The sequence below is a fragment of the Zingiber officinale genome, chromosome 8B (genome assembly GCF_018446385.1).
Source record: "Zingiber officinale cultivar Zhangliang chromosome 8B, Zo_v1.1, whole genome shotgun sequence".
Lineage (NCBI taxonomy): Eukaryota > Viridiplantae > Streptophyta > Magnoliopsida > Zingiberales > Zingiberaceae > Zingiber > Zingiber officinale.
The window spans coordinates 73,349,524-73,364,130 of NC_056001.1; the positions used below are offsets into that span (position 1 = coordinate 73,349,524).

At 37.0% G+C, this 14,607-nt stretch overlaps 1 protein-coding gene across 1 annotated transcript; it reads right to left on the reverse strand.

The window, feature by feature from the left end:
* Positions 1-1,432: 1,432 nt before the first annotated feature.
* On the reverse strand, positions 1,433-9,418 carry LOC122013968 (3-deoxy-manno-octulosonate cytidylyltransferase-like). The gene is made up of 2 exons (XM_042570172.1): positions 9,151-9,418; positions 1,433-1,488 (listed from the first exon to the last, which is right to left on the reverse strand). Exons 1-2 carry the CDS (start codon positions 9,416-9,418, stop codon positions 1,433-1,435), a joined length of 324 nt encoding a protein of 107 aa, XP_042426106.1.
* Between the last annotated feature and the right edge of the window lie 5,189 nt (positions 9,419-14,607).

Below are 14,607 nucleotides of genomic sequence, written 5' to 3' on the forward strand. Positions count from 1 at the left end.
GATTTAGCATTTCAGTTTTCGCCTTTAGTTTAATTGCTGTTTTAGATCTTTCCGTTGGAAGTTTTAAGCATGCAGATTTAGTTTTCAGCCTTTAGTTATTTACAGTTTCAGATTTCAACCTGTTTGATTCCTTTATTATTAGATGAGCATGAGATATTTCTTTATTAGAGGTATTAACAAGTATAAGAAAGATAAAGAGAAGAAATAAAAAGGCCAAGGCCTTAAGTAGATCCCAAAGTCAAGACTTTAGGGATTTTGGCACACAAGGTGCTAAAGAAAATGCCGAGGCATTATATAGAAGTATTAAAAGATAACAAGTATTTTACTTTTATCAGTGGCATTGTGCTGGACTCTTGGTTGTCCTTGGGTTGGGCTCCCATAGTCGTCCCTAGGTTTAGATAACCTACTAGTAACGGCACGGCCGACGGTCGACGGTCGACGGTCGACGACCCGAGGGTCGCCAAATGGGCCGCCAAATAGGTCGGGTCGTTACAAAAGTAAAAGCAAGTACAGTTGTCGGGCCCAAGAGAAGTTGATTACTATTTTGAAGTATTATAAGTATAAGTTTTTGAACAAGTAAAGTAAGTTTTACATAAGTATAAAGTATTAAAGAATAAGTTTTAAACAAGTGAATTAAAGAATAAGTTTAGAACAGATGAATTAAGTTTCACTTTGTTTTAAAATCAGCAAGTTGAGTTTTCTTTTATGCTAGCATGTTATTTAGATTAGCTTACTGTTCTTTGCTATTTTCTGAGCATGAGTAGTTTTACATGTTTAGCATTTCAGCATGTCTTGTTCTTTTATTAGTAGATGAGCATGAGTAGTCTTCAGTAAGTAATCAGTTAGATCATGTTATAGATATATGTACATGCATATCGAGATTTTGTGAGTTAAATAGCGCTTACTAAGCATTTTGCTTATAGTTTGCATTTCCTCTTACTGCAGATACAGGAAAAGAAAAGTGTTAGCAAAGGAAGGCGACAAGGAGGTGCGGATGGATGTGTGATGCCAGGACTATGGAGAGACCTGGGAAGTTTTGAGTTTTCATGTTTAGTGGATAGAAATAGTTGAGTTGTACCTTATGGTTTATGTCTTTTTAGATTGTATTTTCATTCCGCAATGTTAGTTTGGTTATTTTCCACTGTTGGAGTTTTATTCATTTGTTATTGCTAGAATAGTTTTTTTTTTTTAGTTGTTGTGTCTTATAAACTGCGTGGTTGTTTGATAAATGTTCCAGCCGCCTGTGGTTGTGTATATTATGTTATGTATTAATGATTATGGTCACCAGTACAGGGGAGACTCTGCCGAAATTTTTCAATAGGGATTCCTCGTGGTTTTTAATTATACCGGTTAAGTAGAGTTAGTAGTTAAGTAACGATCACTCTTAGAGAGTAATAGAGCAGTAGTAAGAAGAGTGGTCATTACAACTACATCAGCACAGAAATCCTCTACAACATTCTGCAATCTTCTCATCATCTGTTGCAACAACTGCAAAAAAAGAGTAAGCAAATACAGATGAAAGATAGAAATTGTATGAAAAATCCAAAAGAGTTAGTCTTATAGGTCATAATTTCATCATTGTAATTTCTACATGAATGGTTAAATCACTGAACTGGAAATTGTATAATCTCAGAAAATTAGGAAAGTGCTCCAACTTGATTACAGTGAGTACTTAACAACACTGAAACACATCCTAGTCTATTTATGAACCCTATTGAATAATTAAGAGATGTTAAAAGATGAAACAGAATGCAATTGGAATATAAGTACCAAAAAAACTTGATGATGGAATGTAAGTGTCAAACAAATTTGATCATCATGAGTGTACCGGTATTACACTCATAGTTGTTGCTTTATGACTAAAAGGTCACGGGTTCGAATCCTAGAAATAGCCTCTTACAAAAAGTAAAGTAAAATTATGTATAATGGATCCTTTCTCGAGACCTCATATGATGGGAGTTTCATGTACCAGACTGTCCTTTTTATGAGTGTACCAGTATTACATGCATTAGAAAGAAATGTTGATTTCTTGTAGAATAATTTACACCTACTAGTTAATTAACTGTGCATACTTACCAACATCCTCCAAAGGTGAGGCCAGGTTTTCTCTCTCCCATGTCCTCTGTTAAGAAAGAATAAATAACACAAGAATATAGTGAAATAACTGTTTTCCATTGAACTCTATGTTATTCCCGGGTAGCTTCTGGAGTATGCAAACTGATCGTCGAGGCTAGTGTTCGACACTATCTCCGTAAACGATATTGCTCCCCTACGGTGCTTAACGGATTGTTGCAATTCGTTCCCAAGATACAACAACAACGAACGTCTCGGAATCGTAGTACTCCGACTTCCGAGACCAGCGAACCTTCTAGTAGACTTCTTGGACTCTTGAATGCACAAGATGAGATGAATGCTTGAGGAAGAGAAGAGAGGATTGAGTGAATTGAGTGAATATTCCATCATCTGGAGGGTTCTATTTATACTGAAAGAAGAGGTTGATTGTCCTTTGGGTGAGTGGATGTGTTCCTTGGGCTGGATCGATCTAGATCATCCATTCTGAAGGGTTGTAACCCTTCACCAAGCCCACTTCAATCTCATCCATCAGATCTGAGGAGTTGTGACCCTCAGATCCCGCCTATTGTCATCGGCCATCGGATCTGGATCCATTGATTCGATGCTTCAGATCAAGTCTCATCCCAAGCCGTCAGATCGTTACTCTTTGCGATCCAACGCTCTAGATCGCATCACAAGCGATCCATCATACCTATTTGATCAACGTTGATCAACGGTAGCCATCCATTCCCTAAGTCAACTGTCCAGTCATCTCCCTTTGCCCACGAGGATGCCGCATAGGTACTGCCACGTCAGGTACGAGCCTGACACGTCACCCGAGTGCCACGTAGGCACTGCAATGTCACCTGGAGCATAAATTTAAGCTCCTCGCGATGATGCGAAGTGCAAAGTGCGCCTACAAAGCGCCCATTGCGCACGTGGCGGGTGGCGGGCTCACAGGTGCGAGCACCTGCTCGCCCTGGGCTAAGGGAGCACCTGTCCTTTTATTTTTTGTGTTAACTCCATTAACACATCTTCATTAATAAGTAGAGAATACACATCGAGAATTTCCGATGTGGGACTATTCTCCCATGCACTTTATTAATGAATAATAAATGTTATTTTGGGCCGACTTTAAACATTAATTTCTCATTCACCCTTAATCGGTTTTGACCAAATTAATAGTCTAAATCTATCTACGCGAATCGTAGATTTCAATTTTGAAGTCAATTACGACTTTCAACAATTGATGGCTTCCTTCCTCAAAATCATTTTGGTCCATTTAAGGCCCCAATATCCAACAATCCCCCACATGAATGGAAATTAATGCAATGCGTGTATGCATGCTGACACTTTACAAGAGTCCAATCGATAAGTCACTGCATCGGGAGAGGTAGCTTGTGGCTTTGAACCTTTCGTAGTGAAATGCTATCGAGTATACTAGGCTGCGCAGTGAACGTGATGTCTTGAACTGCTCGCTGTTGGTGTATACTTAGACAATAACACCCACACAGAGATCTATCTCACCTACTTTAGGTTCTCATGGTTGGTTCCGTTTCGGCCATGGATACCATCTTGGATTCATGAGTGTTTCATTAAAGCGGCCTGTCTTCACACTCACATAGGTGACACTTCTATCAAGAGTATCCTACCATACTCCACCTTATCAGGTATAGAAGTCACTAAAAGCATAAGCTTAACCTCACTACATGAGGTAGGACAGCACAAATTCATCCTAGGATTGGGATAGAGATAAACTATCGAATGTGCTGGACCACAACTTCTGTAACTTCGTTGTCCCATTGAACCAAGATCTTGGGATCTCCAGTCAAAAAGGTTGAGTTACCGCTACAGTCATTTTCAGTTGTAGATTTTTAATCTCATTCCTCTTGATGAGCAGTATACTTGATCTCGACTCAACCCCTTCATTAGAGGATCTGCCAAATTATCTTTGGACTTAACATAGTTGATTGCAATCACTCCATTCGAGATCAACTGCCTAATGGTATTATGTCCATGACATATATGTCGTGACTTCCCATTATACATATTACTCTGTGCCCTTCCAATCGCCGATTGACTATCACAGTGGATTAGTACGGCAGGCACAGGTTTCATCCAGCTCGGAATATCTTCCAAGAAATTCCGCAGCCATTCAGCTTCCTCAGCTGCTTTGTCTAGTGCTATAAACTCGGATTCCATAGTTGACCGAGCAATGCAAGTCTGCTTAGTGGATTTCCAAGATACTACTCCCCCACCGATCGTGAATACATATCCACTAGTGGATTTGGAGTCTTTTGTATCTGATATCCAATTAGCATCACAATATCCTTCCAACACAGCGGGATATTTTCCATAATGTAATCCAAAGTTCATAGTATATTTCAAATATCTGAGAACTCGCATCAATGTTTTCCAATGGGTGTCGTTTGGATTACTCGTAAAATGACTCAGTTTGTTGATCGTACAGACAATATCTGGACGTGTGCAGTTTGTGAGATACATCAAACTGCCTATTATCCGAGAATATTCCAACTGTGATATGGTCTCACCATGGTTTTTCGCTAAGTGTTGACTTAGATCCATAGGTATTTTCACTGTAGAGAGATCGTACGCATTGAATTTTTTCAATACAGATTCTACATAATGGGATTGTGTTAAAACTGTCCCTTCTGATGTCCTGAGAATTTTAATTCCCAATATAACATCTGCTTGACCCATATCTTTCATATCAAAATTTTTTGTCAACATTTTCTTTGTAGTCATGATTACTGCCCATTATTAGCATGTCGTCTACGTATAGACAGATAATTACATAGCCTTCAGGTGTGTTTTTGACATAAATGCATTTGTCACATTCATTTATTCTGAATTCGTTTGACAGCATTACTTTGTTAAATTTTTCGTGCCATTGTTTAGGCGCTTGCTTAAGTCCGTACAACGACTTAACAAGTTGACACACCTTTTTCTCATTTCCAGGAGCCATGAACCCTTCGGGTTGCTCCATATAAATTTCTTCTTCCAACTCACCATTTAAGAACGCAGTCTTAACATCCATTTGATATATTTCAAGGTCATACAGTGCTGCAATGGCTATTAGCACTCGTATGGACGTAATCCTTGTCACCGGTGAGTATGTATCGAAGTAATTAAGGTCTTCCTCTTGCTTGTACCCCTTAGCTACAAGTCTGGCCTTATACTTGTCAATTGATCCATCAGCTTTATACTTACATTTTAGTATCCACTTACAACCTAATGGTTTATTACCAGAAGGAAGGTCTACTAATTCCCAAGTATGATTATTCATGATAGACTCAATTTCACTATTGACAACTTCTTTCCACATTGGAGCATCGGGTCTAGAGAGAGCTTCACTTAATGTTCTTGGTTCCATTTCTGACATGAAAGTCATGAAATCTGGCCCGAACGATTTCTCAACTCTAGCCCGTTTGCTACGACGTGCCTCTTCACTTTGATCGTCAATAGTCCTTTTATAACAGCTAAGTTCGGTAACGTCATTTTTGTTTGAACTTCCGTTGCTATCACTTTCAACGTTTCCCTTTTTATTTGGGAATACGTTTTCAAAGAATATCGCATTCCGAGATTCTATGGTTGTTCCCACATGTATATCAGGAATGTCTGATTTGTGAACTAGGAAACGATATGCACTACTATTATGGGCATATCCGACAAATACCGCATTGAACGTTTTAGGTCCGATCTTTACTTGCTTTGGTTTAGATACTTCGACCTTTGTCAAGCACCCCCACACTTTCATGTATTTGTACGATGGCTCGTGACCTTTCCATAGTTCATATGGAGTTTTATCATTTTTCTTATGAGGGATTCTGTTGAGAATGTGATTTGCCGATAATATTGCTTCCCCCTACAAGTTTTGAGATAAGCCTGAATTTATTAACAAGGCATTCATCATTTCTTTTAGTGTCCGATTTTTACGTTCGGCAACACCGTTTGATTGAGGTGAGTAAGGCGCCGTTGTTTGATGGATAATGCCAAATTCTGTACAAAATTCATCAAACGGTGCACCATATTCTCCACCTCTATCGCTTCGAATTATTTTAATTCGTTTGTCAAGTTGGTTTTCAACTTCTGTTTTATAGGTTCTGAACGCCTCTAAGGCTTCGTCTTTACTTCTTAAAAGAAAGACATAACAGAACTTTGTGCAGTCATCGATAAAAGTAATAAAATATTTTTTTACCTCCTCTAGTTTGCACAAATTTCAAGTCACATAGATCACTATGTATCAACTCTAGAGGAGTTGTTGTCCTTTCCACCGAATGAAAAGGTAGTTTCGTCATTTTCGCTTCCACGCACACTTCACATTTGTGTGTTCCGTCAACATTGACGTTTGGTAATAATTTTAATTTGACGAGACGTTTGAGAGTATTATTATGCACATGTCCGAGTCGATCATGCTATAAATTAAAACACTCAACAACATAGTTGAAAGCATTTATTTTATTACCATCAAAATTTCGGAGTACAGGCATTACAACCATTTTGAATAGACCCTTTTCTAGGTACCCCTTTCCTACGAAGACACCATTCTTCATAAGTACAAAGTTGTCTGACTGGAACACTAGCCTAAATCTGGCCTTGACCAATGCCGCTCCAGAAACTAGGTTCTTATTGATGTCGGGAACATGAAGTACATCAATGAGTGTTAGCTCCTTTCTGGACGTCATCTTCAGAACAACCTTTCCGAGTCCAACAATTGGCGACGTCGTGGAATTACCCATATAGAGCTTCCTGCCATTTATCGGAGTATACTTGGAGAACATCGCCTTATCGGAACAGATATGACGAGTTGCTCCAGTATCAATGAACCACTGCTTCGGGTTGGTATCCACCAAATTGGCTTCAAATACAACCGCAGTGAGATCCAAGTCCTCAAGAGAGGTTGCGACAAGATTCGCAGCATCCTTTGGCCCCTTGGTTGGCTTCTTTGGGCGTCTGCAGTCCTTGGACAGGTGTCCTGCCTTTCCACAGTTGTAACAGGAGCCTTTGAACTTCTTTGCTTGAGCCTTCTTTTTGAACTGCTTCGATTTTTTAGCGTTCGGCTCGACCAGGTTGGACATTTCGTCTATAGTCCGCTTGGTTCCTCTGGAGTCGGATAACTTTCGATTATCCTCCTCTATTCGTAGCCTCAGGATCAGGTCTTGCAGCCCTATCTCCTTTTGCTTGTGCTTTAGGTAATTCTTGAAATCCTTCCATGACGGAGGGAGCTTCTCAATTACTGCAGCAACTGCGAATGTCTCGTTCAGCTTCATGCCTTCGGCGTCCAGATCATGCAGTATTAATTGCATATCTTGGACTTGAGATGAGACGCTTTTTGAATCCACCATCTTGAAATCCAGAAACCGACCGACGATGAATTTCTTCAATCCAGCATTTTCGGTCTTGTATTTCTTCTCAAGGGATTCCCACAAAGATTTCGCCGTCTCCAGAAAACAATATACGTTATATAACGTGTTGTCCAAGGCGTTGAGTATATAATTGTGGCACAAAAAATCTCCGTGAGACCATGCATCGCTAGCAGCCTTACTACCTTCCGTAGCGGCTGGCGTGTCTTCGTGCAAAAACCGTACAAGGTTTAGCGTTGTTAGATAAAACAACATCTTCTGCTGCCATCTTTTGAAGTCGGTTCCGGTGAATTTCTCCGGCTTTTCTCCGTGCGGAATGGTTGTCGGAACGACGGTCGGTAGCCATATCAGTTTGCACGAATTATCGTTTACGACTGTTATTCCCTGGTAGCTTCTGGAGTATGCAAACTGATCGTCGAGGCTAGTGTTCGACACTATCTCCGTAAACGATATTGCTCCGCTACGGTGCTTAACGAATTGTTGCAATTCGTTCCCAAGATACAACGACGACGAACGTCTCAGAATCGTAGCACTCCGACTTCCGAGACCAGCGAACCTTCTAGTAGACTTCTTGGACTCTTGAATGCACAAGATGAGATAAATGCTTGAGGAAGAGAAGAGAGGATTGAGTGAATTGAGTGAATATTCCATCATCTGGAGGGTTCTATTTATACTGAAAGAAGAGGTTGATTGTCCTTTGGGTGAGTGGATGTGTTCCTTGGGCTGGATCGATCTAGATCATCTGTCCAGTCATCTTCCTTTGCCCACGAGGATGCCGCATAGGTGCTGCCACGCCAGGTAGTGCAAAGTGCGCCTACAAAGCGCTCATTGCGCACGTGGCGGGCTCACAGGTGCGAGCACCTGCTCGCCCTGGGCTAAGGGAGCACCTGTCCTTTTATTTTTTGTGTTAACTCCATTAACACATCTTCATTAATAAGTAGAGAATACACATCGAGAATTTCCGATGTGGGACTATTCTCCCATGCACTTTATTAATGAATAATAAATGTTATTTTGGGCCGACTTTAAACATTAATTTCCCATTCACCCTTAATCGGTTTTGACCAAATTAATAGTCTAAATCTATCTACGCGAATCGTAGATTTCAATTTTGAAGTCAATTACGACTTTCAACAATTGATGGCTTCCTTCCTCAAAATCGTTTTGGTCCATTTAAGACCCCAATATCCAACACTCTATCCAAATGCAAAGACAGGAAGGTCAAATTAAATTTGATACGAGCTGTAGTAGTATAATTCTTGTCTCAGCACAAGGATATTTACATCTTCCGTAACACAAATAAACAGAAAGTGTACGAGGCAGAAGAGCTAATCTAATATACAAATTTTCTCAAGTAAATACACTTTCTAATATCGACATCACGTTGTTTGAAGGTTCTTACTGATACATCCTTACTCATTTTATAGCCCATATCCAACAAATTATAGATGGTGGTCAGAGGATTGCACACGCTCAACTCAAGTTTAGCCCTAAACTAGAATCAGAGGTAGGGTATCTGGAGTTCCACCCAAATGCAGCAAGGTTTCTATGAGGATTCAGCATACATGACAGATTTCAACTACAAGAGAACTGGTGATAAACAGCTTATATAAGAGCATTAAAATCCTTTAAAAAAAAAAATCTTGGACGGGACTTCCTTCAAATAAGAATGCACGACAATAGAAACGCATAGTTCGCATCGGTAAAGAAAAACGTAGCGAGATCAAGAGAATTGAGACGTGGATCATGGACTTGCTGAGGATTAGATAAAGGGGCTTCCCCTCGAAGCGGGAGGAGGCAAACCGAGCAGGAATGATCCCGACCACTCTGCTCCGGAACTTGCCGGAACGGCGTCGTAGAAAGAAATGCACACCGGCTGAGGCCGCAATCGCTACGCCAAGAACGGTGAGATGGGAAATCCACACCCTGGATCCCGACGACGACGAGGAGGATGAGTCCGGGGGGTTGGCGCAGATCGGCATGGCTGCGGAGTCCCCTGTTCCGTTCCGGATCCTTCGGTAGGGGAACGGGCGTACGGGATGAGTCTTACATTTTCCTTTGTAAACAAACTTTTTTTTTTCATTTCCCATTTTCCATTTTCAATAGAAATGAAATTAGATGACGGAGGAATTGCTTGAAATTGGAAATAATTTATGAAACAAGTTTCACAATTTAGGATGGAGGAAATTTCAACTATAATTTCTACACTAAATAAATTATTATTTGTATTGTAAGATAAAGTATGTGGATGTTCATAATTTCAAATAATTTCATAAATACTATCGTCTATATAATTTATCATATTTTAAACTCTTAAGTTATGTAAATTCATAAGAAGTTTCAATATAATTATGTACCTATAAATACATATGTATATATTTATTTCAAAGAGTAAGAAAGAGAGTGAAGAAAAGAAATAGGTTAATAATATTTTCTTTTCATATGCAAGTATTTATATAATTTCACAATATATTATCAGGACGAAGAGCTCTACTTTTTCTTTTAAAATCAATTATAGATAATATCAAAAAAAATGTATAGATATATTTATATATACATTTTTTTTTCTCAATCAAAATTATTCGTATGCCAAGAAATTAAATTTATAGTTCCTTTATCATTTGTTAGCTATTATCTGATTAACTATTAGTTAGTTACTTATTTGTATGGCTTGCAACGTTTCAAAAATTTTACAATATTTTACAGTTAAGTATTACCAAATCATCTTTTGATTATATCATATTTTATCATTTATTAATAAATATATATGATGCACGATAATTATTATTAATAATTTAGTTTTTTTAAAATAAATTCTTACTATGCCCAATCTTTCAAAGTTAGAGTTTGGGCTTTTGACATTTCTGAAAAAAAAATTATCTATCGTAGATTTTGGATACGGAGATTCATTTATATGCTATGGGTCTTGGAGACACCATAAAAGATGGAAATAAGGAATCTTTACAAAATCGTGCAAAAGCAATGATATTCATTCGTCACCATCTTCATTAAGCATTGAAAATTGAATATTTGACGATTAAAGATCCACTTGAGTTATAGAATAATTTGAAGGAAAGGTATAGCCATTATAAAACCGTGATTCTTCCAAATGCTCGTTATGAATGGATTCATTTATGCTTACAAGATTTTAAATCTATAAGTGAATATAACTCAGCAATGTTTAGAATTAGCTCAAAATTAAAATTATGTGGTGAACAAATTACTGATGAAGATATGTTGGAAAAAATATATTCTACCTTCCATGCTTCTAACATGCTCCTGCAGTAGTAATATAGAAAGAAATGTTTTAAGAAATATTCTGAGTTGATTACATGTCTTCTGGTGGCTGAGTAAAATAACAAGCTTTTGATGAAAAATCATGAGATCCGTCCAACTATGCTAGTCCAATCCCTGAAGTGAATGAGATAACTGGTAAAAATGATAAATGGCAGCACAGACAAAAATTTCATCATGGTCGTGGTCGTGGTGATAGATACGAAAATGATCGATCTCAAGAAAATCATGATGATTGTAATAAAAGAAACACAACAACTCACCAAAAGTGGGTTAACAATAATGTTCACCAAAAGTGGGCAAATGACAATGGTAAAAGGGTTCAAAGTGGACAAGATAATGACGAAAATAAATCAGAAAATTCATTTTATAGATATGGCATGAAAGGGCATTGGTCACGTATTTGTCGTACGCCAAAATACTTTATTGATCTCTACCAAGCCTCTTTAAAGGGCAAGGCAAAAGATATAAAGACAAATGTTGTCTTTCAAGACAATAACACAATTGTTGGTCCTTCTATGATAACACATTTGGATGTTTTTGATTTCTTTGCAGATCCTGATGCGGAGATAGACAATTTGATTGGAAATGAAGATATTTATAGAAATGTCTAAATTAATCAAATATTTTAAAATAAATTAGTTCATTTACTATTATGTTTTCTTTTACTAATCTTTTAGTTGTTTTTTATTATGTATCTCTTTTGTTTTAATGAAGAATATCATGACTTTTGGATTCAATAATGGAGATTTATGTCTTATTGATAGTGCAACGACACATTCTATATTTAGAAAGAAAAAATATTTTTCTTATTTAGAAATGAGTGAAAGTAATGTTAATACAATATATGGTACTACAAATATTATTGAAGGTTTCGGAAGAGCTAATATATCATTATTTGGAGGAACAAAATTTGTTATTGACAATGCATTGTTCTCTCTAAGTTTCAAAGAAATTTGCTAAGTTTTAAAGATATTCGCCGAAATAGATATCACATTGAGACATATAATAAGAATATTGAATATCTCTATATTACAAAATTAGTGTTGGGTAAGAAACATGTATATGAAAGATTACCCGCTTTCTTATCTAGTTTGTACTACATAATAATATATGCAGTAGAAATAAATGCAATAGTAAACCTGAAGTTTACTGATTTAAATGATTTTATACTTTGGCATGACCGATTAGGACATCTTGGTTTTACAATGTTTCAAAAATTATCAAGAATTCACATGGACAGCCATTAAAGAACCAGAAGATTCTCTAATTTAATGAATTCTCATGTTCTGCTTGTTCTCAAGGAAAACTTATTATACGGCCTTCACCATCTAAAGTTGGAATTGAATCCCCTACATTTCTGGAATGTATACAAGGCGATATATGTGGGCCTATTCACCCACCATGTGGACCATTTAAATATTTTATGGTGCTAATTGATGTCTCTACAAGATGGTCACATGTATGTTTATTATCAACTCACAGCCTGCCATTTGCGAGATTGCTCGCCCAAATAATTCGATTGAGAGCTCAATTTCCAAAATATTCTATCAAAAAAATACGTCTTAATAATGTCGGTGAATTTACATCCCAAGTATTTAATGACTATTGTATGTTTATTGGAATAACTGTTGAACATCCTGTTGCTTATTATGGAAAAAGGCGAATACGCTCGCCCCCAGTGCCCCCGTCAACCCGTCCCAGGGCCAAAACGGAGGAGGTAAATCACGGGCGACTACTAGCCTTTGGAATAGTGACTAGCATATAAGGGAGGTATTTACCTCGACTTTTGCCAAGATTCGAACCCCAGACCTCATTGTGGCAACACCTCATGCGCTAGCCACTAGACCCATCCGAGGGGACAACATCCTATTGCTTATGTTCATACACAAAATGGTTTAGCTGAATCATTTATTAAACGTCTCTAGTTAATAGTTACACCATTGATTATGAGAACTAAGCTCCCTACTTCTATTTGGGGGCATGCTATTTTGCATGCAGCAACACTTATACTTATCAGGTCAACCAGTTATCATATATTCTCCCCTTTACAATTAACTTTTGGTCAAGAGCATAATATATCCCATTTGAGAATATTTGGATGTGTGGTATATGAGTTAGCCCATTACAATGCACTAAAATGGGACCCCAAATGAAATTAGGAATATATGTTGGATATGATCCTTCTTCAATTATAAGATATTAGGAACCAATGACAGGAGATGTTTTTATGGTGCGATTTGCCGACTATCACTTTAATGAAACAAATTTTACAAAGCTAGGGGGAGAAAATAAAGAGTTTCCCAAAGAAGTCACTTGGCATGCATCATTATCGCAATTTGATCCTCGTATAAATCAATGTGAATTTGAAGTTCAAAGAATAATACATTTGCAAAAAATTATAAATCAATTGCCTAATGCATTCACTGACTTGAAGAGAGTGACTAAGTCACATATACTAGCTATTAATGCTCCGGCTCATATTGATGTACCAATTGGGTAATCAATTAATGAGATTACAACTCGCCTGAAACGTGGTAGACTAATCGGTTCTAAAGATAAAAATCCTCGAAAAAGGAAATGAGCAACTAATCAAGATGTTCATTTTGAAGTGTCTAGGTCTCCTATAGAGACAACTGACATAACTTTTAATAAAACTCCAGAAGAGGTCCAGATACTTAAAAATAATGAAGAAATCTCAATAAATTATGTCAGGTCAGGGAAGAAATTGAATCGATCAAGATTAATTATCGACAATAAATTTGCATACAATATAGCGCTTGAAACTATTTATGAAAATGATGATCAAGAACTAAAATCTATTGAACAATGCCATAGTATGCATGATTGCCCAAAATGGAAAGATGCAATTCAAGAGGAATTAAACTCACTTGCAAAATGTGAGGTTTTGGGACTTGTAGTCGAAACACAAAAAGGTGTAACACCTGTAGGGTACAAATGAGTTTTTGTATAAAAGCGAAATAAGAAAAATGAAATCATAAGATATAAAGCTCGTTTAGTGGCACAAGGTTTTTCTCAAAAACCTGGTATTGATTATGAAGAAACATATTCTCCTGTAGTGAATGTAATCACATTTCGATATCTTCTTTGCATGACAGCACAAGAAAAGCTTGAAATGCATTTGATGGATGTAGTAGAAGTTTATTTGTATTGAAAACTTAATAATGATATTTATATGAAAATCCCTGAAGGGCTCACAATGTCAGAAGCATCAAGTTCAAATTTTAAAAATATTTATTCCATTAAATTACAAAGATTTTTGTATGGATTGAAGCAATCTGTACGTATGTGGTATAAACGTCTAAGTGATTATTTAGTGCAACATAAATATCAAAATGATCCAATATGTCCATATATTTTTATAAAAATGGATGGACTAAAATTTATCATTATTTCTGTATATGTTGATGATTTGAATATTATTGGAAGTCCTGAAGAAGTTATACATACAGTTGATATTTTGAAAAGAGAATTCGAGATGAAAGATCTAGGAAAAATGAAGTTTTGTATTGGATTACAAATTGAACATTTTACAGATGAAATTTTTATCCATTAATCAGCTTATACACTAAAGGTTTTAAAACGATTTTATATGGATAAAGCTTATCCATTAAGTTCCCCGATGGTTGTTCGATCGCTTGATGTGAACAAAGATCCTTTTCGACCTAGTGAAAACGGTGAAGAACTGCTTGGTCCTGAAGTACCATATTTAAGTGTAATTTGTTCATTAATGTATCTTGCTAATAATACATGACCAGATATAGCATTTGCTGTAAATTTATTAGAAAGATATAGTTCTTCTCCAAAACGTAAACATTGGAATGAAATTAAGCATATATTTAGGTATCTTCAAGGT

Coding starts and splice junctions, on each gene's coding strand:
- LOC122013968 (XM_042570172.1), bottom strand. CDS start 9,418: ATGCCGATCTGCGCCAACCCCCCGGACTCATCCTCCTCGTCGTCGTCG. Junction 1,489..9,150: donor AATTCTCTTGATCTCGCTAC/GTTTTTCTTTAC, acceptor CTTTTTTTGCAG/TTGTTGCAACAGATGATGAG.